The sequence below is a fragment of the Barbatula barbatula genome, assembly GCF_947034865.1.
Source record: "Barbatula barbatula genome assembly, chromosome: 5".
Lineage (NCBI taxonomy): Eukaryota > Metazoa > Chordata > Actinopteri > Cypriniformes > Nemacheilidae > Barbatula > Barbatula barbatula.
The window spans coordinates 15,502,135-15,529,187 of NC_136769.1; the positions used below are offsets into that span (position 1 = coordinate 15,502,135).

The window sequence follows — 27,053 nt, forward strand, 5'->3', positions numbered from 1 at the left end:
ATAAAATGAGAATATTTTCCATTAATGTGATTCAAGGGCCTATGAGAGGCATATCCACAGATGAGATGAAATGGTAAAATGTAACATTTAGTTGCGGTTTTGTTTACCACTGGCATTTACCAGATTGGATAATAAGGTTTGTTCACACTTTCCATGAGGAACATTGACACCACATCTTGCAAACTCTCACATAAACCACAAGAGCAAACAGTCATAGCAGCTGCTACTTTTTATTTAGCACAAAAAAAATACATGTTGACATCTTTCACTCATTTCATAAAAGCTGAAAGACCCGTTTTTAGTCGCTGCCATTGTACACAACCAGTTTCCTCAAATCACTCTTCTTTTACCCTATAACTATGAACACCACAACTTTAGAGTAGTTACTGCCGGTTACTCACAGATCTTTACTGCTCAGGTACTATATGTTCTTTTGTTTCCTAAAAGGACACTGCAGCTCTGAACCGCAGTCATAAATAAGTGTTAAAGTGTAAATACAGTTAGGACATTCACCCATCCTTTAGAGCAGTAAAACTCTGAGTTGGCAAAATCTATTCTCTAAGACACATCACAATTCATTCTTAACACATTTCTTCGCATTTGCCCAACCTCCCACCCTCCCCCCCAATCAAAACAGTTTCCTCAAAAACATAATTATTGCTAATTTTCGAACCCTTAACCTGCCAGCTGTAAAATGTAGATGTAATCACTGTCGACTTGTAGGTTTCTCTCTTGTATCCTTGGTTATTTACATAGGTGCTTATATGTTGGCAATACTTTGAAAAGGAATCAAGGGCAGTTAAGAGTCAAATAAGCAATGAACCGATTAGAGAGGATAGATTAAAAGCAATGACAAAGCAAAACCAAGACAAATAGATCTCTTACGGAGTACCGCACCCACTGATTGGTCAGACTATGTCAAAAGAAAGAAGATGCGTTTCCTTGGCAACGAACAATCCAAGGATGCACAAAGAAAACGACCAAAGATAATCATTGACAGCAGCCCTTGTTATGTCCATTTCGGATGTTTATTATCTCACATGACTTTTGCTATTATTGTTCGCTTGTCTTTTGATTGTTTTGTTATATTCTTGTCTAAAACACTGAGGTGAATGAAAGTTTGCATTCTTTTTTGCAAAAGCACCTGCCGCACGCCAGGGAGTGTTACACTGAATGAGTTGGACCACACTTATGGGAGCGTGTCTGGTAGTTATGTACGGGTGGGTTTGCGTGTGTGTGCGCGCGTGCCATTAATAACAATCATAACAGATTAAAGTTCCTCATCTCTGATGATGGTAATTACAATGGCTTTGAGTCCATGCGCAGAGAGAGTAGAAGAAAAAGAAAGCTGGAACGAGCGAGAGAGAGAAAGAAAGATGGAGAGAGAAGAAATATAATAAATCAAATCCTCTCTCATCCTGGCAACAGTAGTGCAGGTCCAAAAGGTCAAAGTTCAAATGGGCGGTGAATTCTTCTTCCTGAAGCAGGAAGTCCATTAGTAGCATCTGTCAGGTGGTCAGTGCGTGATGTCATAACTTGGACTCGCTGTCATGCCAGACTGAGGTTACTGATGGTAAAATGGGTCACTGCAGTACCAAACCCACCTAGAAATGAACACAATTATACTTTAGGTAACTGTATGATAATTTTGTGGTAATAAATGGCAAACAAAGGAATTCAGGTATATAAAGATCTTAGATAATGAAGCGTTATGTTTTTATTTCCGTAGAACAAGCAATTTCTATCTACATACAGTCCCTTTACATTGAATCCGCCATGTTGTTTCTATAGTTGCCCAAAACGGACAAACTGCTCTACAGAGCGCGTTTCACAAATACGTTATCGTGTTTGGTAAAGAAACGAAAACGTAACGACATCATAGTTGTGTCAGCCACCATAGTTCTTTGAAAGGGTGGAGTGAGCAGTTGGCTGCAATTAGCCACCTCACCACTAGATGGCACTATATTTCAAAGACTGAATTTTCAAGAATGTCAAACACAAATGATTTTCTTTTCACTGAATTTTTTTAGTAACTAGTAACTTTGTATTAGCACCTATCGTACTATTGCTCTTTTATGATATATCGCGTATTGTTCCCGGAACTCTTTGTATGTCGCTTTGGATAAAAGCGTCTGCTAAATGACTAAATGTAAGATTTGCACCTTTTCTGCACCCATGCTGGGACATTTCCAATTGTAGAGATAATACTGCAGATTTCCATCTCCAATGCCAAACTTGAGCTTCTCCAAAAATGTCTTGTTCTCCATTAGGTCCAGTGCATTAAAGACATCAAAACCTTTCTGCAGGGGAAATGAGACAAGAAAATCTTCAATAAAATAATAGCAGTGCGTTTAAAATGTGAGTAAATCTCAAAATCATTATAATGACTTTTATTTCAATACACAAATGCATTGGGAACACTGCTGATTCTATACTAAATCAAAACATGAAGAAAAAAGTAATTTGTTTTTATTAAAAATATTCCTATAAAAAGGAATGTTAGGCTGTTAGTGTCTGCTATTTTAATTTTTATAGTCATAGTTTCTGAGAACTGCTTCACATCTGTGTTGCATGGAGTCGACCAACTTCTGGCACCTCTGTGAACAGGTATTCCAGCCAGAACGATTGTACTACAGATCACAATTCCTCTGCATTTCTTGGTTTTGCCTCAGAAACAGCATTTTTGATGTCACCCCACAAGTTTTCTATTGGATTAAGCTCTGGAGATGTTGGTATGGAACCGGGATGCTGCTCGCTTACTGGTGTGTTTGGTGTCGTTCTCTTGTTGAAGACAGACAACAACTCTTCGGCACGAGGCAACATGACCTCTTTAAGTATTTTAATGTACTTAAACTAATCCATGATCCCCGGAATCCGATAAATAGGCGCAACACCATAGTATGAGAAACATCCCCATATAATGATGCCTGCACCACAATGCTTCACTGTCTTCACAGTGTACACAGTGTCAACATTAAAAAAGGGCCACTTGTTTGACACCAGTTTTTTCACACAATGACTTAGCTCTGTAATTGAAGCTATTATTTTGAACACAAACTTTTCAATTACAGAATTAGCAGCATGACTGTCATGACTGTTGGTTTTCAATTACTCTACTACACCTACAAGTAAAATATTTGCCAGATAGAAATATAATTTCTACCAACAATTATATTTTGTGATGTTGGAGTGATATTATTTTGAACATAACTGCATGTACTGCAGATTTGAATACATTTTATATATATATATATATATATATATATATATATATGTATATATGTACGTGTTTTCGAACTAGTGACACAAGTTTCCCAAATTATAAATATAGTCTTTAATTTGCTGAATATTTAAATAGATATACTGGTCAAAATTACAAAGGTGCGACTGTGAATAATACTGCCGTGCATAAACTGTTGTTCATTTTGGTAAAAGATCCAGACACTGACCGACTTTGCAAGGATGAGAGCATCTCCCATCAGGTCCAGCAGGGGTGTTGTGGTGTGTACGTTATAGAAGGAGTACGCTGCTTTCAGACTGCGGTGCACAGGATGGTTCATGATGGTCGACGGCAGTGTGTAGAAGCTCAAGAAATCAGTAATTTTCCCCTCTGAATTCTACAACACATTAAACTTCATTAATTAGCCAAAATTGTAACATAGTATTAATATAGACAGTATATAGTATAAATATAGTAGTGCTAAACATTATAAGCATAAACCCATCAATAAAAGATTTAAACATGATTTACTAATATCGTTATATTTTATATAATTTTCATTATTGTTGATTTAATTATTTTTGTTTATTATTCATATTGCTTTATCTACAGCACTGATGCATTAATGATAGAAACATGGTGCGTTTCCCCTCTACAGCTTACAGTGTTTCAAGGTTCCCGTTTTGAGCAAAGCGACAGATCTGACATACATAATCAGTGTACCTTGAAGGCTTTATGAGTGTCATACCTCCACTACAAAGGTGTCAATGATATTCTCCTGAGGCAGTAGCCAGTGCTGAACTTCCTCTGGGCTCATGGCAGGCACCAGGTGGAACTGACTCAGGTACTCCTTCAACAGCCGATGAACCACTGGCACGTCCTTAACTGTCATCGGCCTCAGGCCTGAAGTCTTAGGAGCCTACAGAAGAAAAGTATGAGAAAAACAGGAGCATAAGCATTTTCTGAGAACGCATTCCAGAATACAGAATTTTTATAATTCATGACTTTTCCAATGTACATAATATATTTTGTAAAATAAAATGTGACGTTTACTTAATTACAATGTTTTCGCTGTCTGTTATGACACGACTATTAATGTTAAGGCCCCAGAAATAACTTGAATCTTTGTGGCCAATAAATGACATTAATTCCTAAACGAGACTAATTTCTATATACAGTTCAATAAGTTCAGGATAAATGGAAACTAACATTTAAGAAGTAACAAGAGTTTATTTCAGTTAACATTCACACTTGAATCATTAAGATGACAGTGCCCGGAAAAATGAGGAAGTGACGCAAACGAAACAAGTGGGTTACTATAGAGAAAAAAAACACACCTCAGATAGCCGGTAAAGCTTCATTGTTCGTTGCATAGTCATGTTCCTACTCAGATGAGAAAACTTCACCTCTATCAGCTTTCGTGGGTTCAGTGATCGATGCCAGTATCTACACATACATACATCATACACATATGTTCATCATACAAACACAAATAGGTAAAACAGGACATATGGGTTCTTGATAATGGGTGCAGCTTTGAGACTGATTGGGTCTAAATAATACACTTCAAACTTTAACACTTTCCTGTATATCTACAATATATTGTCTATTTAAGCTTTACATATTCTTCAAAAATGTATGTTAGTTTTCGCTTTAATATAAGTATATAAGAAGCCTTTTTGTGAACAAATATCTGAAGGTTGAATTTGTGTGTATGATCGAAAGAAATGGTTTTCTAAAGCACCATGCGCCCCCTGGAGCAACATTATTCAACTATTTGCGAACCACAAACATTTGTTTTTCCGATATATTACCAGACTAGACGTTGAGCTCCTTGTTAATCCGGTGGGTGAATGTGTTTTACCTGCAGGTGCCCACAGGTTTGGGCAGTACCACGCCTGCAGTGTACACAGCTTGAAAGATGCCCTCCAGGTTGACCCGTCTGGTGATCTCCCTGATAAGTACCGGAGCCACTCGTTTTGAGCGAAGTTTCTTATGCACACACAGAAAGTTAATCTCCACCATTTTCTTCTCTCTGGAAGGAACAATAAGCGGATATGGGTATAGCGCTTTGAGAAATCATCGGTGAAAATCACATACTTGTTAGCATGTTTTTTTTAGCTCACACACATTTACATTTTGCAAACACTTCGAAATCGACATGACTTCCTGTTAGTGTTTGGTTATAATATGACCATTTATTTATAATAATGTTCATTGATATTAATACTTTCTTGTATATTCATTGTATTAAATTACAATCAAAGTACTCAACATTAATAGATTCTATCTGGTAGATTCTTTGCGGAGGTCTACCAGAAGTCAAGCTGGGTCACATAAGGTTTGTTTATGTTGTTGCAGCTAAAACCATCTATAGATATGTGCTCATAACTGCTTACATGTCATAGATGCGAATGTTGGCTGGAATGGCACTGATGAAACCAACTAGCTTATGATTGGAGTTCACTCTCACTCCACAATGCCACTGAGGCAGCCAGCCAGGAGGACGCAGAGCCCTGGAGACAGATACATCACAACACAACTCAGATTCAGATAAACCTTTAACTATAGAAACTAGGAGAACAAAAAGGGTTAATTTGGTTCGTGAAGTTTTCAAAGCAGACATTTTTGCTTACCAAAGCAGAAACTCTGGGGAGTAATCAAAACGAAACATGTTGTCATCGTCCTCCACATAGTTCTCATTGAGAAGAGTGTACAACTCTTTTAGCTACAACAGAAGAAGAAACTGAATTGTTTCCCAGTGCCTGAGTAGTTTGAAGGTGTTTATTTGCAATACTTGTATAAAAGACAGATGAAGAAATTGTCTTACCACTGCAGCGTTTCCCAGGTCAAGAGCATCCCAGACGAAGCCCTGTGGGAGGCTGTATGGCTCTTCTCTTATGGCATCTTTATCGGCTTCAATGCAGCCATGTGATGTCACAGTCTCTCCTTCAAAAACAAACAAACAAACAGGTCTTTAATTTGCGAAACCTAAAGTCTAATGATTTGAAGATCCTAATAAAGCCTTAATAGGATACTTTCCTAGCAAATCAAAAATGGCCCCATGTTTTACTCACACTCAAGGCATCCTAACTAAATATGGTTTTCTTCTTGAAGAATAATGCAGTCGAAGTTATAATACCATGTATCATCTTACCTCAAAGCGGTAGAATGGGAGTGAATGTGCATCGACTCTTTGAAGCCCCAAAAATGTATCAATCAATCAAAGAACTGCTCGACACAGCTCCGTGTTCTTAAAGGTCTTCTGAAGCAAATTGCTGCGTTTGCTTAAGAGAAACATCCATATTGACAGCGTATTAACGCTGATGTCTATCTCAAGCAGATGACGCAGTAAGTTCTGGTGACGAAAGCTGCAGTTTTCGTTTTGTTTCAATAGGAAAGCGTCTACTCTGGCGGGAGCTTTCGTCACCGTCATTTGCCGGAAATAAAACCCTGTGGTTCACGCGCATTCGAGAGATGACGGTAGCTAAAGATCAATGTAAATCGCGCTGTCAATATGGACAGTTCTCTTAAACAAACTCATCGATTCGCTTCAGAAGACCTTTGTTAAAACCACGGAGATGTGTCGAGCAGTTGTGTGATCGATGGATGCACTTTTTGGAGCTTCAAAACCTCAACACTCATTCTTTCCCCTTCTACCGCTTGGAAGTTAAATCATACGTGGTATTATAACTCCGTCTGCATAATTCTTCCTTGAGAGTGTGGAACTTTTGATTCGCTAGTAAAGTATCTCTTTAAGAAGCCATCAAAATAAAAAAATGAATGTGACAGAGAATATTAGTGTTCAATACCAAGTTTAGGGACTGGCTGAGTGTCCCAGAACTGATAACTGCGACGTGTGGCCTCTTCCATGGTTTTAGCTGGACCCTGACCCACTGAGAAGAGCTCTATGGCCTTTTGAATTTCCTGTAACTTATCGGCAGGGAGGGAGTTTACCTGCGAAAAGAACAAAATTGTAATCATACTAAAATGACTGAATTCTTTCACCACGTGATGGTAATATCATGGTTGTCAGGGTTCGTTCTGCATTACAAATGTTTAAGCAGACACCTAAATCACAGTAATATCACCCTGAAACAAAACATTTTAATTGACTTGGTTCATTTTTAAGTTCAATTATTATTTTCACAGATATTGATTTAAAGACAGACAGTCAAACCCAGACACTCACTTTGGCCAGCGGATCTTGTTCTTCATCATTGCCTCCAGATTTGTCCTTGTTCTTTTTCTTCTGCTTCTTTTTCTTCTTCTTGGCACCCGCGTCACCCTTTTCCCTATAGGGTCACATGAACCCAGTTGACATGAGCAGCAATAATGCAGGGCAACATCCACTCAGCACTAACTGTGTGTGATTCAGGTGAAAACATCATCCCAATGAAGCCATTACCGATTATTTTAGACCTGAACTTCTGACTGGTGTAAAGTACACCAGGGAACACAGCTTTACATTTCTTACAGATTGTGTGAAAGTTCAATGTTACTGGTATAGTGCCATACAATTCATTTGAACTGAACAACAAGATCATCAACATATTCATCTCAATCGGTGGACAAAGTAAATCTAAGTCTAGCGGACCACCACATACCTAAATGAAATTGGATGAGAAACACAGCGTACAAAGAGACGGCCAGCTAATCTTATTATTGTTCATGGGGGAGAAGTGACAGCACTGAGCTACATTTGTTAATGGGGGACAGATGGTCCATCACATGACCTGCTGAAAACGTGCGTTTGTTTGAGAGGATGTGGGATATGGAAAAAAAGTGCTTTGACAGGATTTATCTGGCTCTGGTTAGACGTGCTTTTGTTTTTTATGCACTGCATGCAAGATTTGTTTGCATATTACTACAATAGATAAATGCATCAAGATGGACGATTGTCTCATGTACATTTGTAGAACATGTGTGACTTTATTATGATTTAAGGCCTGTTGCTACTCTACGGCAACTGAGATGAACCCACGTTTGAAACAATACAGAAAAGATCATGTTGATGGAGGTGGACGTAACTAGTAGAAACAGGACAGGATACGCGATTCATTCATTGTAACGATACGTGATTTTCGACACACTGCCATTTTTTTCATTCATTGCTCTCAACTGAATAATTTGACAGAACTCCGATCTTGAGTGGAAAAAAGCACAGACCTAATACTTGAGGAATAGATGATATATAATATAATGATTTTGCAGAGGAACTCTGTTTGCTGAAAGTGAAACCCACAGAGGAACACGCCTGACCGACTGAACGCAAATTAGTAGCTGGATGAACGTGAACTGACCCTGCAGTCAAGCCAACCAGATCCTGTCAAACCATCGGACATCCGTGTGACTAACAGAGAGGACAGAAAAGGCAATAAAGACATGCATGACTGGCTTTGAAAAGGCGTTTTGGTTGTTGTATTGCGGCGATATTTTTTGTGATAGGACATTGAAGAGTTTAATTATGTAACGGCGAGTTTAAATATGACATTTTATTATTTTATCCAACCCAGAAATACGACGAGGTTGTAAAACTGCTCTCGTGAACGCCTGCGATCCCGGAGAATCGGCCATGTGGGTTCGTCCGCTTGTCTGATTGACGGCGCCTGAGCCAATCGTTTTCAAGATCGCCCTGCCAATCAAACGAATCGGCCAGTAGCGCAACACCAGGGGGCGGCATCCTATACAGTGAGCGTGCGTTAACCTAGCGAAGCAAGGGCCCTGTGTTTCAAGACCGACAGAAAGACGGTTTTACATTTGAACCCAACAACAAAACGCATGCACGCTCACCCATCATCGGAGTGATGGTCTTCATTTTCACAGTTGCTGCAGTGTCCATGGTCCTCTTCTACCTCCGTTTCTTTCTCCCGCTTCGGTGCTGTCTCATTCTCATCCGCCATCTTTAACTAGGAAGTGAGATCTGGCCCTGCGCTCCCACATACCGCAAGACTATTGGTGGACTGCAGCAAGGTCTGATGGGATCTGTAGTTGTTTTATAGCTCGTCCTTTAGGCTCCACCTCATCACCGGTATTGTGATTCCAGTTAGTAACATGTTTGATGGCTTGATTCATCAGTAGATGGCGGTAATGTTTCAAGTCTCCTAATGTGTCTTTCCTATTAGAATTCTAAAGTATTTACTTAATGGGATGCAAATGTACACCCCTGGAGATCCTCTAACCAGATTCTTAGCCAACCTAGGGGTTACCTGGGTGTAAAAGGGTAAAAAGATAGCTTGTCCTGGTGGTAACACTTCGCAATAACTTGAATTAAGGTATGAACTGGCACAGGCTCTGACTGGAAACTACTCAGAGATAGTTAAATATTATAAACGAATGCAAAAATGAGTAATTGAATGAACGAGTAATTTACTATAACAGTATAATATAAAAAAAGAGGTATTCAGCCCCTGTTCCTGGAGGACCGCATTTCATTTACTGTACTTAAACGATACAATATCAAGTGCACTGTTTTTATGATTGTATTTTATTTGCATTCAGGTTGCATTTTATTGTTATGTTGGATGGTAGTAAAATAGAAATGTTTACATATATAACACTTTAATGGAATCAATCTACTAAACATGCTTCTCCAAATCTTTTATCATTACATGTTCTTTTATTTCTTTTACATTTTTATTTTCCTTTCATAACCAGACTCATTCAAAATACATTAAGTTAACATGACTACCAATGCCATTACATTCAGCATTCACTACATCAGAGCCCTTGGTGCTAGGGTGGAGGTGAGGGTGGCAAGAAATAATTTCGTGAGAGCCCACAAATATTACTGTTGTTATCATTTTTAAAGATTACCATTATATATTAAATATTCATTATTATGACGTCAGGTCAAACTCACCTTGACTGATTTTAATATAATTCACCACACATGATTTTGAAATATTGTATAGGGACCATTGGAATTAGCAAACAGATCAACGCTATTCAAAACACTAACTAGAAATGACTTTACAAAACACATTACAAAAATGAAACAAAATAAATATGAGAACACATGAGAAATAACTTAGAAAGTTTTTAGCATTTTTCGTATTAAATATTTTCAAACATAAGGTGTAATTGAAACATTTACAGTAACATAAACTATTAAGTGATCTTTTTTCTTATTGAAAATAGAATCTTCTGCAGTAGGCAGTTTCAACACAGTATCGCACCAAAATGTTATCAGATCTCCTATATGCTCCAGTTTATCTTAATTTAAGACTAAACCAACCATGAAAACTGTAAAACTGCTGTAAAAAGGGACTGTTCTAAAGAGACTCCCAAAGCCAAGATGGTCTCGGGACGTCTGGCTTAACACTTATTTCATTAAAAGTGCTACTGGTTAAAAATATTATTCTGATATATTATTCTACAATTAAAATGTAATTTATGGTTTTGATTAAATTAAACATCTATAAATACAAACTTTTTTTAGTCACAACTTTTAGGGAAAATGACTCTTAACAGACATGCCTCTTATTTGACAGTTTGCTATCAAGATGTTTTTCTACATCACATTCTTACCTTCCTGGCACCCGAAGGTCAGCACATCAATCTCTTCATTCCAAGCCCCATAAATTCTAATGGAGACCCTGCATTTACTTACTTTAACAAAAACTGTCTACATTCCTTATTTCAAGGCTCACAGAGACTATAAAAAACGTTGTCTCCATTAAAAGAGACAAATTAAAACAATACTGTCTTGCAGTTTCAATAATACTGAGACTCCACTATAACCAGTCCATAACACGTCAGGTTTCATAAACAAACACTGACTTTTCTCGGATTGACTGCGTGTTCTTGTGAGTCCATACTGACTCCTTGTCAGGAGCTTTCACAGGTAGATAGCTCTGTTATTTCGAGAACCCAGGTAATGGCCTTGTTGTTCAGTAGGGGTACCTCCAGAAATAAGCATTCAGAAGGATCATGATGGAAGAACTTCAGGCCTTACCCACACGCTCAGAAACAGTTTTAATAGGAACTCCTCGGCGTACCACCTTGACATGAATGAAAAGTGTGGCAGGAGACAAACTGGATCCATCGGCTTTTAGAAGATGTATATGACGGTAACCTGTAACATAAGACAAACATGAAGGAAATATATAGTTCAAAATAAACATACATCACATAATTGTAATGTTTTATGTAAAACATTTTCAGCGAAATACGGAGCCACTGTAAAGTAGTCACCGGTCATATAGTTGTTGTACCCAAAATAGGTGTATCCATATGGGTGCAAAAAATCCTAAATAACATACTGTAACTTTCTTCTGCAAAACACAAAATAAGATATTTCAAAGAATGTTGGTAACCAAACAACAATGGCCCCACTTACATATATTTTTAGCTAAACAAAAGTCATATTGTAAACCTGTCAGGGCAGGAATCTAAAGTTGAATTCAAATGTTTGTATCAAACCTATTCCTTCAAGGTGCATAAGGTGTGAAGAGCCTCAATAGGTTCTTCTGGAGTCTAATGGATTTGTGTATTTGTAATGGACTCATGTAATAATCGCCATTATCATCAAGGATTGCTCTGCCTGGTTTTAAAATGAACTCCATTTTATAGAGCACATTTCCTTTGTTAAAACTAAGTTTCTGTCTTGTTGATGTTGATGACAAATGATAACAGCTGTATAAAACTGTATAAATCAGTCACTGAACTTTAGAACTACAGTGGGCATTACAAGAATTTTGTTTTGAACAACATACCTAGAGGCAGATTTTAATCTCCCTAATCTCTCGATAAACTTGAACTATTATTCTTTAAGAAAAGACATAGACTGGAATGACAGCATTCCAGCAAAACCAAAGCTGTTTTGAGGGCAGAGGTAGATGCTATTGTTTCAAATGTCCTTTATATAATAGGTTTTGCAAAAGCATTTATTACAGAAAGCACAAGAGTATTTAAAAAAAGCATTATTATAAAAAATTAAAGGCACATATCTTCACGACAAAGCATGTATACAGAATGTAATTCTGTTTAAAGAAAACCCAACATTATGCATTTAGTGTAAGCCTAACCTGCAGAACAAACCTGTTCGTAGGCTGGTGAAGGGCAAAGTGAACTGGCCAATGAAATCGTTCTTCCCTGTGTGGTCGTGATCTTCCACCACAAAACGCACCAACGCCAGTTCAGGCACCTGCAATTGAAAGCTCAGAGTGCAGTTCCAGCGTGGGTTGAAACCTGCAGAGGAAGACAAGGGCACCCACACAGTGTCAAAATCTGAATAGGTAATCTTGTGTGGTGCTGGAACCTGCGCTGCATAAAAGCTGTTCATGAGTCAAATCAGAGGAATTTTGAATAAAACCGCATGTAACGTATCGAAAACACAGAGTCAAAAACAATATTAATGTCACCAAAATGTTCAATAAAACAAAGCAATTTTCCCCAAGATTACGCACGTATGTAATATTTATTTTTAAATCTTTGTCATCTTTAACAAAGTATGCAAATGCATGCAGCTATAATGCAGTGCATCCACAGTTCTGCTGTAACTTAGAAATGGACTGACATAGCAAAAACTAATTTAGTCTTAAACTTTGATTAGAAACTTACATGATCTATCCCAATTAGAAAGAATAATAGTATGCAAGACAACAATCATGACTTCCTCACCATTGTTGTCAATGCGCTGGGTTTTGGCACGAGCTTTATCGATGGAAACTCCATGGATCTCCACCCAGACCTGAGGGTCAACAATGGAGTTTGGCTTGTCAGTGTCAATCTTGGGAAGCTGCTGGGCTGAAATCACCTGTAGAAAAAAACAAAATACAAAGTAAAAAAGAAGATTTAATACAAACCTATCAAAGAAATTTAAAAGCACATGAGAAAATGTTGCTTACCCGTATCGTAAGTTGGGTGGGTATATGTCCCGGCCCTCCACCTGTTTTCTCAGGGTCAAAGTTGGATTCTGGGTGACACACAAAGTCAGATTTCAGCACGTATCCACAGCGACCGTTGGGTAGAAAGCGTCCTTGGTTTAGATCCATCTGCTCTCCTGGTGTCTGGAAATTCAGAGCAACTGAGGAACAGAGAGAAGGATTAAGAAACATGAAACAGACTGAATCAAAATATTTCTCCCTGAATTGCAACTGCACAAGCTGTCTGATAGAGAGCTCACCCATCTGACAGCCTCCGTTCCACATGTCCTGTGGGTCGTAGTTGGACGACTGTAACCTTTGACCTGATGGATAAATCCTGCTCAACTGACGACTGTTGTGTCGAATAAACAGCTTTCCTATAGGGTTCAAAAACATACACACGCACAATAACTAAAAGCAAAGTTAATGTAACTCTTAATAAAAAACTTGAATAATAACTTAGTAAAGAAGGCCAATGGCAGAAAATGCATGCTGTCCCATTCCTTGCAGGGCAAGACCTAAAGCACATGACAAGAGTCCAATAAATGTACATAGTACATGTTTGGTTAGGTTGATCTCACCTGAGTCTTTGATAAGTTTGAGAGCCTCGTTCTCAGAGAAAGATGACATCATACTAGGAGGTTTCTGATTGGCTTCCTCAAAACCATTGAAAGGCACACTTTGACAATACACCACCAAATCTGACAGCTCAGGACTCAGTTTAGAGCTCACAGGCTGGGGAAAGAAATACAATACATACACATTATAGTATACTTGAGTTGGTTCTACTGTAGCTAATGCATTCACTTGATAAAAGACTAACTTTATTTTACAGTTTGCCTTAATTTTAGGTTCTTTGTCATGCAGCTATAATTTCTTCCAACCAATATTTTCATTTACCTACAAGTTTAAAGATGATAACTTTTAGTTGTTATTATGCAAAAAAATCACTAATTAATGTCACAACTGACATTCAGACTAGACAAACACATAATAAACACAAATAACACACATAACTAACCAATCAGAACTCACCTTTCCAGGGTCCTTTTTGGTAGAGCCCTTGTTCCCGCCCCCTCCAGCAGCTGACTCTTCATCTGAGCTAGATGTGAAGCTAGTACAGCTGTCAGTCTTCCCCAGCTGACCACCCAACTTCTTTCCTTTTATCAGGATCCGCCCCATCAAGTCCTACAGTGAGAAATGTGACACATTAAAACCTAATCGTACTAATGATTTAGTAGCATTAAACATTACAAATCCATTAAAATTCCATCATTTATTCCCGGGTTGAAGTGGGAACTAGAATTTCTGAGAGCATGTGAAGGCAGCATTAAAACAATAATTTATTTCAGCGCTTGAATGTTGAAACACAGTACCACTACAATAAAACACAACATGATGTGATGTAAGAAGAGTTTTGCAAACAGCGGAAGTGAAAGAGAAACAGAAGATTGTATATGAATATGGAATATGGGAGGGTGGAGTCACTTTAAAAGCTTACACTATAACTATGAGCACCGGCATGTGTTATTGACTTAAAATTATTCCCAGTACTCAATGACTGTCCATTTCAAGGAAATAAATATTTGAAGGCTGCCGTGTTTCTACTAATAATATTCAGAAAGTAGAGGAGGCTGGAAGACAGAAAGGTTAGCAACACCAAGACAAAGATTTGATACCAAGGGAAATGCACAGAAGACGCTTTGAATAAAAACATCTGCACAGTGTGTACATTTAAATGAGTGAAGTGTCAAGGACAAAGATGTAGATGTGTTTAACCTCAGGTGAAGGCAGATGTGTTTGTTGATCATCGAGTGGCTTTTTAAGGAGCTTTTTGCCCAAAATGGATTGAAGATGCTTTGCCATGACCACCTGCTGTTCCACTGAGCAGTGATTCTCGATGGACAAAATCAGAGGATACGGAGACGTCTATACAGAAAGGAACATTCATTTACGTAACATCCTTTATCCCACACCTCTTTATAATATGGAAGCCATTGTGTTATGCATAGTGTGACTGTACCTTAAAGGCATACTGTGCAATGGTCTCAATCACTTCTTTAAACGGGACTTTAGAGGTCAGCGTGTGCCCGTGGAAGATCATGGGTTCTCCTTTATCGCCGTCCCAGCAGTCCAGCTCAACACAGCGACAGCCTTGATTCAAAGCCCTTAACAAACAAACACACCCATGCATTGACCACAAACACACATATAAACAAAGACAGCATGTGACTCATTTCTGTTCTTAAAATGGTATATATGCTTTGTGCTGGAGTTGACATGAACTGGATGTGCACCTATACAAATCCACATTAAGCTTGGTTTGTTTAGTAAACACTCTGTGTTTCAGCTACTAACAGAGTGTAGTACACTGTAGAAAGAAGTTCTAGAATTTATTTTACAATTATGTTATTACAATGATTATTATCTATATAGAGTCGTTTAGGAACAATATTTTTTAAAGGGTTTTCAAGGACGAGGCAGAGCCGGACATTTTTATTGACCTATAGGTTGATTTAAACTCTAAATTTGTAATGTTTTCAGGTGAACGATAACTTTAATATGTAACATGCACCTGGCATAGACCTCTGCGGTGAATGGGTGTGTGTTCTGTACCTGATATAAGGCTCTGTGCTGCTAGCGCTGGTCACCTGGTCTTTGGTGAGGTAGGTGTTATGAGATGAAGAGATCAAGTAGTGAGCCAGTGGTCTGGTCATGTCCTGATACACACGATTATGATCAGGGTTGAACACGTCATTCTCTTTCGACAGCATGTACATGGTGAAACCGTTCAGTGTCATCAACAGATTCTTCTGGGCTGTGGGTCACAAGGACAAACATATGTATACACCTCAGTATCTTTGATGAATTACTGTATATTCCAGCAACAACTGACAGGAATAACCGAGGTGTAATTTGTCAGATATATAAGTCAGCATTACGCTGATACTGAACTATGCTCTCACATGAGCTGCTGGTTGAGTTTGTGGGAGGGTGTGGTTTTACAGTTTAGTGTTGAAACTGCTCTCCAGCCTTCCATTTACTCGAACTGATTATTTATTGGTTATTGTTCATGTCATAATAATAGCATATGAGCATTTGTGTTTGGAACATTTAGGCACCAGAAATGTTTTACAATATACACCAACTTACTTTTCTCTTGTGCTTTGTTTTATTAGTATACATTTTGACTGCTCGAAGGCAGCTTTTTCACAACCTATGAGACCTGGAAACCTCAGTAATGTATTACAAAAATGAGACGGGTGTTAACATAAAGAGCTTTTTAAATCTACATTGTTTTGAAAAGCCATTTCTCGCATAATTTGGTATTCAAATAATTTGACAACTAAAAATAAGATTTTGCATTTAAATGGCTGTACATTATTTGTGAGTTTTCTTTCCTACAGTAAGGGGATTCATCTATATTCAGTACACGTGGATGGAACCTTGTCCACAACCACATCATACACCTTTCGTAACGGGCACAGTATTATTGAATGATGATGCCTTCGTACCCCAGTCATTGAGCTCATAGGTGAGGATGAGATTCTGAGCGTGAGCCAGCGAAGAGTTTTCGCCCTGATCCCCCAGAAAGTCCCGCAGCTCCATGGTGGTGAGCACACATCCGTTACTGGAATAGTGCCGGAACACCGTATCCAGCTCCGGCCTGCGCATCAGCTCCCGGCAGAATTCCTCAATCTCCACGTGATCCAGCCGTCCATCGCAGGACCGGTCACACTTCTACAGAGAGGAATCAAAAGAATCAAGGATGAGAAGATCAAAAGATAACCATTACCAATGTAGTACACAGACACAGGCTCACCTTAAAGAGTGTGCGTGCGTACAGTTCGTTCAGATCGATGTTGATCAGCTGTAGCAGGTGTTTCACTTCGTCGTAGCTCATCTTCCCGTCCTGGTTCTGATCTGCACGTCTAAGATAGCCTCGAATCCAAGTGTGTGCAGTTAGGAAAACTACACAAAATAACATCTGCGCATATGTAACTAGATATATGCGGATATATCGAATTAAAGTGTAGACCTCTGGGTTTACTTTATCTCATTATAGTATAAATATGGTAAAAGTACATAAGTAAGTATTATTGAGGTTATTTTCAGGTGAGGAGATGTACATGTATACAGTGTGAGTCACAAGTGCAGTTGCAGACTATTTATATTCTATATTTAGTCACCGCTCATCTGAGCAATATTATACATCATGGAAGAGTTAGTTTACAAGTGGATTTGTGGCAAATGATAGCTAAGGAAACCAAACCGGTTCGCAACACTGTATGTGTCTATGTGACTGTGTGTTTATTAGTAGCACTCTGCATTTGGTGCGACTGAAGGATATTGGTCCAACTTTTCTTTCTGGCTCATGTTGGCCACCCGGTCTTTGAGCAGGCGGATGCCTCGGACCCAGTGCTGGGCTTCCTCATTCGTGGGGCAGCACAGATCCAGACTTTTCCTGGCTCCGCGGAACACCACAGTAAAGCAGTGGCTCTCGGGCACCAGACCGGCCAACCGCCGCAGACATTCTGACTGACAGCCCTCACGCACACACTCCACCTCCGTCACTGAGACTGATGGGAAAAACACAAACACATCACACTTCGAAAACAAGTAGTTACATAAAGACAAATATGTCTACTTGTCCAAACTCTATATACGTAAAGAAAAAAATCAATAAACAAAACAAAATGGATTTCAAACTGGATTTAACCCAAAATAATCTTGTAGTTAGTAATTATTTTAATTATTTTCCATACAAGGGGAAGGTCAAAGATGTCACTGCTGTCTGTGACACATGATAACTCTGTATGTGCGTGTGAGGATTAATATGGCTCTTGTAAAATTTGACCTGTGCAAAGCAAGCCAAAAATGCCACCATGTGCTCTCATTACTCTTCATTAAAACTGACACACATCTAAAAAAACGAATCTGACAAATGGAGGTTTTAGATATACAGTAAGAAATGTATTGCAGTACAGGGAAAACAATAACTTCCTTCATCTCAACAAAAAGACACTGCTGCGACACAGGGCACATGCACACATGGCCTTTCAGAAAAAAAATGATTTTCTGCCCACCTCCAATTGCTGTCTGACAATCATGCATTCACTATGTGTGTGTGTGTGTGTGTGCACAGAGATGCAGGGTGTGAATTTTAACAGCGAGCATTTGCGTGGGAGGCGCATACTGGCAATGAATGGGCGTTTACGATGCCACTGGCATTCCTCACTAATGCCCTCTGCATACAGGGCTCATCTGAGATCCACAAGACTTTTTGGAGCCCTGCCGTACATCTGTTGACCAGTAAAGAGGACGTACCTACTAGGATAGATTTGTCTACTACCCAGATTTATAATTTGAGAGCTGGCTATCTAACACTTATGGCATAACCATGTGTCTTCTATCTTTATCCACTTTATTAAATAGCCAAAATAACCAAGGGATAAAGTGTTGCACTGAAGATTATTGTATGATGTAATGCAGCATTCACAAACACTTATTTACACAAAAACTTAACATTTTTTATTTTTGTCTCAGATTTCCTAAACACTCATTTACACAGTTCTAAACAAATTGTAACAACGAACCTTTTTAGTGTCTGCCTATTTGTCATTCAGGATTTGATCTTACGAATGCAAACAAATCACCTGCTTGTTGGGTGGATATTGCATATTGTAGTGCAGTGTAGTCGATGTACTTAGTTTTTCCCTTAAGTGCCTGACAGTCGGTGAATCTCATGCAATCTATTCATGTGATGCCCGATGTTGTTTCAGTTCTTTTGTATCAGTTTTAATCTTGTAAATAATCGATCAAGTGAGTTGATCGCATGATAATGATGAATCGAGGATCGATTCATTGTCTATAATCGTGTACTGGATAAAACTTAACAATTGTCGAGCTAGGTCATGCGCATGGCTGTGGGTCATGCTCAAAACACAAACAGCAAACACGAGGAGAAATTAAGCGAAAGCGCTGCAGTTACGTCTGGGATCATTTCATATTAAAAGGTGAAAAACGTCCACTGCAAATTAGCAGGTATTAAAATACAACAGCTACGACCACAATGATTTATCACTTAAAAAAATTGCATCCAGCAGTCTCCGTGACTGGATCTGCACAACCTACAATAACCTCCGTTTTAGCCAGTAACTGATCTGCTCAAAGTGCAGAAGGTTTCACATTGCCAAAATAAATAAGCTCAGGGCATTTATCATGGAAGAATGATATATCAACACTGTCAGGCTTTGTCGTCGCGTTCCACCGCAACGCATTAAGTGGGCAGTTTAATCAGGTAGGCCTATTTTGTCAGAAATGAATCAGCTAATCATTTACCTTAAATTTTACATTTAACTTCCCCATATGTAATATACACATGATGTTATCATTTGAGATACGCGAGTCTTGGCCGGTTAAACTTGTGACACATCATGGACATTCAAGAGTAAAAGCATACTTTTTCTAATTGTCCAGAATGTCAGTGATATGCACATTCATTTTGGGAAGAAAGTAACACACTTATAATACCAAAATATCATATTTTCTTATGCGGACACACGCAAGCGAATTAATAGTCTCACATGCAACTTTCCAAGATGCGCATCTGAGTTGGCATTTGATTATTAAATTATTTTTTTTTATCATATGATCCATTACATTGACTTGTTTTACACTGCCATTAGTCTTCTATTTAGACTAAGAAATATTTTTATGGCCAGATGAGGAAACTGGGGTCTTGAATGATATCTGTAGGCTACGCCCTGTCATTCCTTGGCTATATTTTACTTCAGTAAAATCGATTAATTGATCGCTAATTTGAATGAAGTGATTTTTGTTCAAATGACCATAACAATTTATTTGAATGACTGAATCAAATACATTCAGATGCTCCAGTGAAGCAGCATGAATGGGATTATAGCAGGAAGTCTGATTTTCTTCACACTCACATGGGATTATCATTACATTTGAGGAGCCTAAATGTGATTAAAAGAGATTAGCATTCATCTAAAAGGCTGGAGACATTTTAGAGATGATAGAACCGCACAAAGTCTATAAAGATACGGTTTGGGTTGGACCTGTTCGCGGATGGACCAATTTAACAAAGTCTTTAGTACTTTTCTGGACCTTAGCAAAAACTGACACCATGATGTATATGAGGCCTGGAAATATCTCGGATGTCATTTATTCGTTTACATTTATTCATTTGGCAGACGCTTTTATCCAAAGCGACTTACAAGTCATTTTTTACAGTGGCACATTACTGCAGAGCAATAAGGGGTAAGGTGCCTTGCTCAAGGCCATCAACCTTCTGATCACAAGCCCAACGCTCTAACCACCAGGCCACAGCTGACCCCGGATTTTTCACACAAAGTTGATTTTTGGGTGAACTTCCTCTTTCAGTCAATTCTTAGCAGTACTCTTGTGAGTAATTCTCAGAAGGTTCATTACATTAAGCCTTATACACTTAAACACTTGTCCAAAGCCTTCGAGCCTCGCCGACTTCGTTCCGTTGTGTTTCGTTAACATTCTGGTTGACTGTTTTCTGCTAGTTGTTAGTATCTTTGTCGTCGCTCGGTCATGAGTGTCGTACCAGAGAGTTATATTCTGTATAGTGAATATATCGCATGTTTGTCATTGTGATAACAAATTCTGAATCTCCTGTTCATCTGAATATTGCCTGTTTCGATTATGATTTGAATTGTGTTTTAAGCACTCAAAAAAAAACTTGTAGATAACCATGTTAAAAATCTTGTATATACTAGTTTGCCAAATATTAATGGTTAGATGCTATTTTATTTATATGCATCTTGTTACCTTTGTTTATGATTGAGGGAGGTAGATAAATTGGTATGTATTTAGTTTTCTTAATTTATTAAGAAAGTTTATTTAGCAGTCACAGTTTAACAACACAGTTTTGTGTTGTTTATTGCTTTGGCCTTGTTTTCCTCTGAAGAGATTCCCATTGATGTGTATAAAAGAGATATTTTTCTATTACATCTAACCCCTAGAGGTCGTAACACCTTGTTTACAAATTCTGTTAATATGTACTCATTTGATAACCATCTAATGAGAACTTGGTGCATTTATATTTGTTTACATCAAGCATCTTCTGTATCTAGAGTCTAGACAAACAAAAACAAAATGCCATCGGATACAACAATTTAACTTTTTAAAAGACTAATATGTGTTTGAAATTGTAGCCAGTTAGGTTAACAGTTGAACGGATAGTGTACAAGAGGGGAAGGAGAATAATTCTAGTAGATGGAGTTTAAATAACATCGACCTGTATGATGATTACTTCACTGATATTACACTGAGATGGCAAGTCGACCCCGACTATTTGTGATCAGGACAAGCAAACCACATATTGTGATCAAAAGTTCACACTGGACCATTTAATGCATAAAGGGACCACATTCAGAATATTTGACTTGCTAAGAAAAGGTGTTGACAGGAAAACATGAGTGTTTCTTGTTCCTGGAATTCTTCTTCTTCCTTCAAGTCATGTCCCTGATCTCATTGTATGTATTGAAAACCTCTGACTTCACAAATGGTAAAATCCTCTAGTCACACTACTGAAGTAGATCACACCAGGCTTAATGCTTATGCAAGTCTAAGCTGGGGGGGATTTGTTCATGTTGATCCTGAGTTTGTTTATCTTTTTTGTTTTCCAGGATCACATGTTGAACAATCGATTCAAAGCAAGTACACTCCTGAAGGCTGAAATTCAAGTCTAGTACACTGAAATTCTATGAGAGGTCAACAAACATGCCTGACTAATCCTTAATAACAGCGAATATATTGAATTAGTGCTAACCATCATAGATCAGAACCAATATCTGCTCTCACCTCCTAATGCTTCATATGTAGACATTTACAGTACGGAATTTGGGCTTTAGATTTTGTTTGCAGCACAGTTTTTGCAGATGATTTACTCACACGTCTGCTCTCTCTCGCTCTTGCGGGAAGATTTGCTGGACTCACACCACACCGTCACACAGTCCTCCAAAAGCTTCAGTCTTCTGTCCTTCCGCCAACGCTGAGATCGAACCTTTACCATCTTTGATCCCTGCAGCATCGCACACACATCTTCATCGTCCAACACACCTTGGAGACACACACATACAAACATACGCAACATTAAAATACAAAGACCTCCTAAATGTTTTCCAGTCTTAAAATAGATACCTTGGACCTCTCTGTCTAATACACCTGTTACATGCTGTAAATTCTACATGTCAAATCTACAAGAGTTTAGGCACATTGAGTCCGAAATTTGCGCCCTAAAATTCCGCACCTTAAAAAATAAATAGGACCTCACGTTGTGTCAATCAAAAAATTAAGTAGATTTTCTATGTTTTTCACATCCGAGTGAGGCCTGTTTTTAACAATTAAGAGACACCATACAAACAAGTGCCACATACGAAAAAACACACGAAAATTTCGGACTGCGTGTGCAAAGACCTTTACACACACCAAGATAATTCATAGATAATGTCGGCCAAAAGTTGAGATTCCAGCACAGATTTCCTTTGACATTCAACCCGAAACATGAACCACATAACAAATAAACACGCACACGCTCACACAGCTGTCAAAGCATTGGAAGGGTCAGTGTCACAAACATGATGAGAAATTACGTAATTCCACGGTGATTTAGGGCACGATCTGTTTGTGTCAAAAGCATCAATTATGTAAGAATTAAGTAACTTTCAAGGATCAGTGTAATTCTCAACAGAATTTGCAGCAGGATTTAATATGAAAACAATAGGCACACTGAAGAGAAGAGGTTTGGGTTGCCAAGAAAGAGTAAATAAAGAGCAAATCATTGTTTCAACTTTTTGTGTTTTGGGACTTACTAATTATAGTGAGGTTGTTTCAAAGATTGTTTTTCCTCACAGGTTTGTGCAACGCTGGAAAAAATATTTACGAAGAGCAAAGATTGCAAACTGCCAATAAAGCACAGTGACCTCTTTACAGACATTCTAAAGCTAACAGTAGTTCCAAAAAATGGAAATTCCACCATTACTTTTTCCAAAGCTTTATGCCTTTAGTTTTACTGTGATACACAAAAGGAAAATAATCTACACACAGCTGTTTTCCAAACGATGTCAAACCCCAAAAAACATTAAAAGTGTCAGTGTGCGTTTACATTTACATTTATTCATTTGGCAGACGCTTTTATCCAAAGCGACTTACAAGTAGTACATAAGAATTGGACTGATCTGTTAAAGAAACAATCCTTTCAACCATTACATAATGACAAAAGTTTTATGGGGGGGGTGAACTGTGAACTGCTATTACGTGCTGGACAAACATTCAGATTATCTATGTATGCCAGAGATTTAATGAAGCACAAAAGACCGGAAACAAATTGAGCCGTCCTGCTCACAGTGAAATGGCTGCATTCACATGGAGATCTGCCCTGTTTACCACTGCTCTCCAGCCTCTTCTTAACCTTGTGTAAAAAATATTACATGTTTCTTTTTTCCCAATCTTTTTTTTTTCAAATGCAGAGTAAAACTAACTCTCTGATTAAAACAAAGAATCAAAAACATAAAAGTAAGAAAACAATACGTGAAAAGATTGCAAATGCCGTGAACCACTTTTGAGGAAGAGCCAAGTTTCTGCAGAAAAGCTCCCCTCACCAAGGTAACCAGAAAGTAAAGACTTGTCAGCATCAAACATGTCTGGGAACCAACACAAACATAAAACTAAATCATGTTATACAAAGAAAGTTGAATAAATGATCAAAACATATTTTTGTGTGAATACAGGCTTTGCTATGCAACTTTTCTTCTGTGTGTTTATTATGGGGCCTCCTCAAGGGGCTACCAAAGTACAATGTGGCCCAAGCTGACTGCCTAGAGCCTACATTATATCTCGTATAGGACAGCCTGGCTCTGACAGCGTGCCAACGGTTCATAGTGTGTGTGAATGTGAAAGAAATATGAGAGCAATCGATTTTGAAAGGATGGGCCATTCCTTCTTGCAGACCCCTTAACCAGCTGAAAAACTGCATGCACTCTTAATTTTCTCTCTCTCTCACATACTTGTAAAAAAATTAGAGGACCACTTGATTATTCTTTTGTGAAGTGCTTTAAAAAAGCAACATGAAATCACTCTCAACGCCTCTCCAAAAAATTCACACAACACCATTTAGCAAGTGCAATAACTGATAGCCATAGCTAATTTATATTTATAACGAAAGTGTAGCCATGGCAGAGACGGATCAAGGCCAGGGTATCTATCGAATACGACAGGTGAATAGAAAATTTAAAGCAAGCAGACTTTAGTGGTTCGCGTAATGCTCACTCCTAAAGCTCTCTTGTAATGCACAGTACGCAAAAATGGGGTATGCAGTATATGCTGTGCTTAGCCAAAATATATATATATTTTTTTAATAAAACATAATTATATAATATGTTAATTATTTACAATAATATAGAACGTTTTTGTTTATTTTTTGTCTAGGCAAGGCAAGGCAAGTTTATTTGTTTAGCACATTTCATACACAATGGCAATTTAAAGTGCTTTACATAGAAGAAATTAAAAATATCCATTTGATAAAACAGTTAAGAAATAAGACAAATAAAAGTACATTCATAAAATAACATAGTTTAGAAGAAATAAGAAAAATTAACCAGTTAAGAATAAAAATAAAATAAAATATAGTTTAGAATAGATAATAAATAAAATAAAGTACAGCACAAACAGTCGGAGGCACAGTGGCAAATTAATCAAATACAAAGTTAAACAGATGTGTTTTGAGTCTGGATTTGAATGTGACTACTGTGGGAGCACATCTGATCTCTTCTGGAAGCTGGTTCCAGCTGCGGCTCGCATAATAGCTAAATGCAGACTCTCCTTGCTTGGAGAGAACCCTTGGTATTTCTAGCTGATGCGATCCTAGCAAGCAACACATGAATCCCTTCGTGTTTTGTACAATATGCACGAGTAACGATCTGCAGCGCAGCCCATCTTGACACACCACATTATCTTGATGGTAAGGGGGTCTCGCTCGTCGGTTGGCTCGTGGGTGGGCTCTTTCTTTCGCCTTGCATTGCTTTTCCGGGAGAATGGCCAATAAAAGGAATAGGATCCCTGTGACGACACAGGAATCCAGATTTTTTAAAAGCTTTCCAAAAAAAGTTGGAGTGCTGGGGGGTGTATCAAGTACAGAAATACTATGTCATACGTCCAACTCGTTTTTTAACAAGTTGACCATGTTAAGCATGAGAAGCCAGCACGTCTAACAGTGTAAAGAAGTCAGAATGCATGAAATAGCATGTTACCCGCTCTTTAATAAAAAATAAAGATTTGTTTAATGTAAGTGAGTTTGTCTTTGTTTTACTTTAATGATGTTGTGTTTTCATAAAATATGAGCCACAAACTAAAAATGTTTTAAAGTAAGGGGACAATCCAAAGATCTTTTATTTATTTGTGTTATAATGCATGTTAACCGCCTTATTTGGTTTTCCAAGTAAAGCTTTATTATAAAGTTTCAGTAAAAGTATGTTAACATAGGCTACTGATTTATTCTTGCGTTTTCATTCAATATAAATGAACCACAAACTAAGCATTCGTTTTAAAGTAAGTAAGAACTTTTGTTTATTTGTGTTATACAACTCGAGTATATCACGCCACACGTCTTATTCGTTTTGATAATAATGAATAATGTTAATAATACTTTTTGTTGAAGGAAAGGGAATCATCCAAATCTCTTCCATAGTAGTCGGGCGCCAAAACTGATCTCGCAAACCCCTCAGAAAATGTGCAGTTGCGGCCCTGCTTCTTGTAATAGCTGGTAAATGCAGACAAGGTCCCCACAACTGATCTTGAACTTGATATAGCAACACATGTTGCCTATGTGCAAACACAGAAAACCTGATCTAAATCAGGCACAGGTGCCATACAGCTGATAAAAGCTGTTTTTACAGTCGTGTGCTGTAAACATTGACATTGGAAGGCTAACCAGACACCTGTATTCAGAAACCAGTGATAATGACATGCATGTTAAAACAAACATGTCTATAAGTCAGGAATCTTAAGCAAGGGTAACATCCCAGCAAACACAGAACGCCTAGCGAACCTTAGAAAATCACTTCTGGGAACCAAAAACAAACCTTTGTGGAGCGTTCACGGAACCAAATCTTTAAGATCAAAAAAACAAAACCCAGCACATTTGTTAATGTTGGGCTGTAATATTATGATCCTCCAGGCTTGATTCTTGAGAAAGGTTTACGTTAATGAAAACAAAAATGAAACTATAGTAATAGTTTAACCGCGATAAACTACGCAAACAAAATAGTAAATCTTTCAAGGGAAGAATGTGTCTGTCAGCCGACACCCCCTTTAAACATAAAACAATAGTTAAAGGCGTAAGTCTGAATAACAGCATGTATATGAATCTAAACAACAGCTCGCGATGTGTTTAAGAACATTTGATGCCACGAACATCTTTATCTGTTACGACTTTTGCATCTTCTATTCACTTTACAAAATTTCGACGACAAGTTAAATTGCTGTTTACTTTCTTTTTACTAAGTCAGCGAAACTATACATTGCACACGCACAGTTATATTGAATGTATACGCATTGTCGTTGTTTTCCTTCGTATTTCTAATGTGTTTATTATATTATGATCTTCTCACCGAGCCTCCGCAGCGGGTCGTGGGCTTTCGGGTCTTGTATTTTGCGACAGGTTTCGGTCGCTGGTTTCTTCTTTCTCCCGAGCATGTTAAATATCCCCCGGAACAGGCAGAACTCCTCGAAAGCGTCCCGAGCCGAGCTGTGAATGCGAATAACCGACAGAGCGATCGAGAAAAGCGCTTTAATCTATCGGTCGATGCATGTAAATCAGTGCGCTGCTGTGACGCCTGTCGCGACACTTGACGCGCGTTGAAGCGAAGCGCGTAACTTGACTCCAGCATCTAAAACAAGAGTCGTTCAGCACC

The 27,053-nt window shown here is 38.3% G+C and overlaps 2 protein-coding genes across 2 annotated transcripts; both read right to left on the minus strand.

The window, feature by feature from the left end:
* Window positions 1-216: 216 nt before the first annotated feature.
* nmt1a (N-myristoyltransferase 1a) lies at window positions 217-9,190 on the minus strand. The gene is made up of 12 exons (XM_079456537.1): window positions 9,014-9,190; window positions 7,413-7,515; window positions 7,033-7,177; window positions 6,051-6,169; window positions 5,857-5,948; window positions 5,620-5,736; window positions 5,085-5,255; window positions 4,558-4,666; window positions 3,969-4,139; window positions 3,450-3,617; window positions 2,163-2,300; window positions 217-1,604 (listed from the first exon to the last, which is right to left on the minus strand). The coding sequence occupies exons 1-12, from the start codon at window positions 9,121-9,123 to the stop codon at window positions 1,584-1,586; spliced, it is 1,464 nt and encodes a 487-aa protein (XP_079312663.1). The 5' UTR covers window positions 9,124-9,190; the 3' UTR covers window positions 217-1,583.
* Window positions 9,191-9,691: 501 nt separating this feature from the next.
* plcd3a (phospholipase C, delta 3a) lies at window positions 9,692-27,053 on the minus strand. The gene is made up of 15 exons (XM_079456538.1): window positions 26,751-27,053; window positions 22,036-22,203; window positions 17,441-17,669; window positions 16,913-17,042; window positions 16,605-16,830; window positions 15,706-15,907; window positions 15,113-15,257; window positions 14,869-15,018; window positions 14,125-14,277; window positions 13,671-13,824; window positions 13,350-13,466; window positions 13,072-13,250; window positions 12,845-12,980; window positions 12,263-12,412; window positions 9,692-11,297 (listed from the first exon to the last, which is right to left on the minus strand). The coding sequence occupies exons 1-15, from the start codon at window positions 26,833-26,835 to the stop codon at window positions 11,167-11,169; spliced, it is 2,355 nt and encodes a 784-aa protein (XP_079312664.1). The 5' UTR covers window positions 26,836-27,053; the 3' UTR covers window positions 9,692-11,166.

Bases quoted from the DNA above. Each gene is read 5' to 3' on its own strand.
- plcd3a (XM_079456538.1), bottom strand. From the start codon at position 26,835: ATGCTCGGGAGAAAGAAGAAACCAGCGACCGAAACCTGTCGCAAAATA. The intron at 15,908-16,604 runs GTACGAAGGCAT...TGTGACCCACAG, and splicing joins CTATGAGCTCAATGACTGGG to CCCAGAAGAATCTGTTGATG. The intron at 13,467-13,670 runs GTGAGATCAACC...TGAACCCTATAG, and splicing joins CAAACTTATCAAAGACTCAG to GAAAGCTGTTTATTCGACAC.
- nmt1a (XM_079456537.1), bottom strand. From the start codon at position 9,123: ATGGCGGATGAGAATGAGACAGCACCGAAGCGGGAGAAAGAAACGGAG. The intron at 4,667-5,084 runs GTAAAACACATT...ATGTATGTGTAG, and splicing joins AAACCTGTGGGCACCTGCAG to ATACTGGCATCGATCACTGA. The intron at 4,140-4,557 runs GTGTGTTTTTTT...TTTCTTCTGTAG, and splicing joins AGCTTTACCGGCTATCTGAG to GCTCCTAAGACTTCAGGCCT.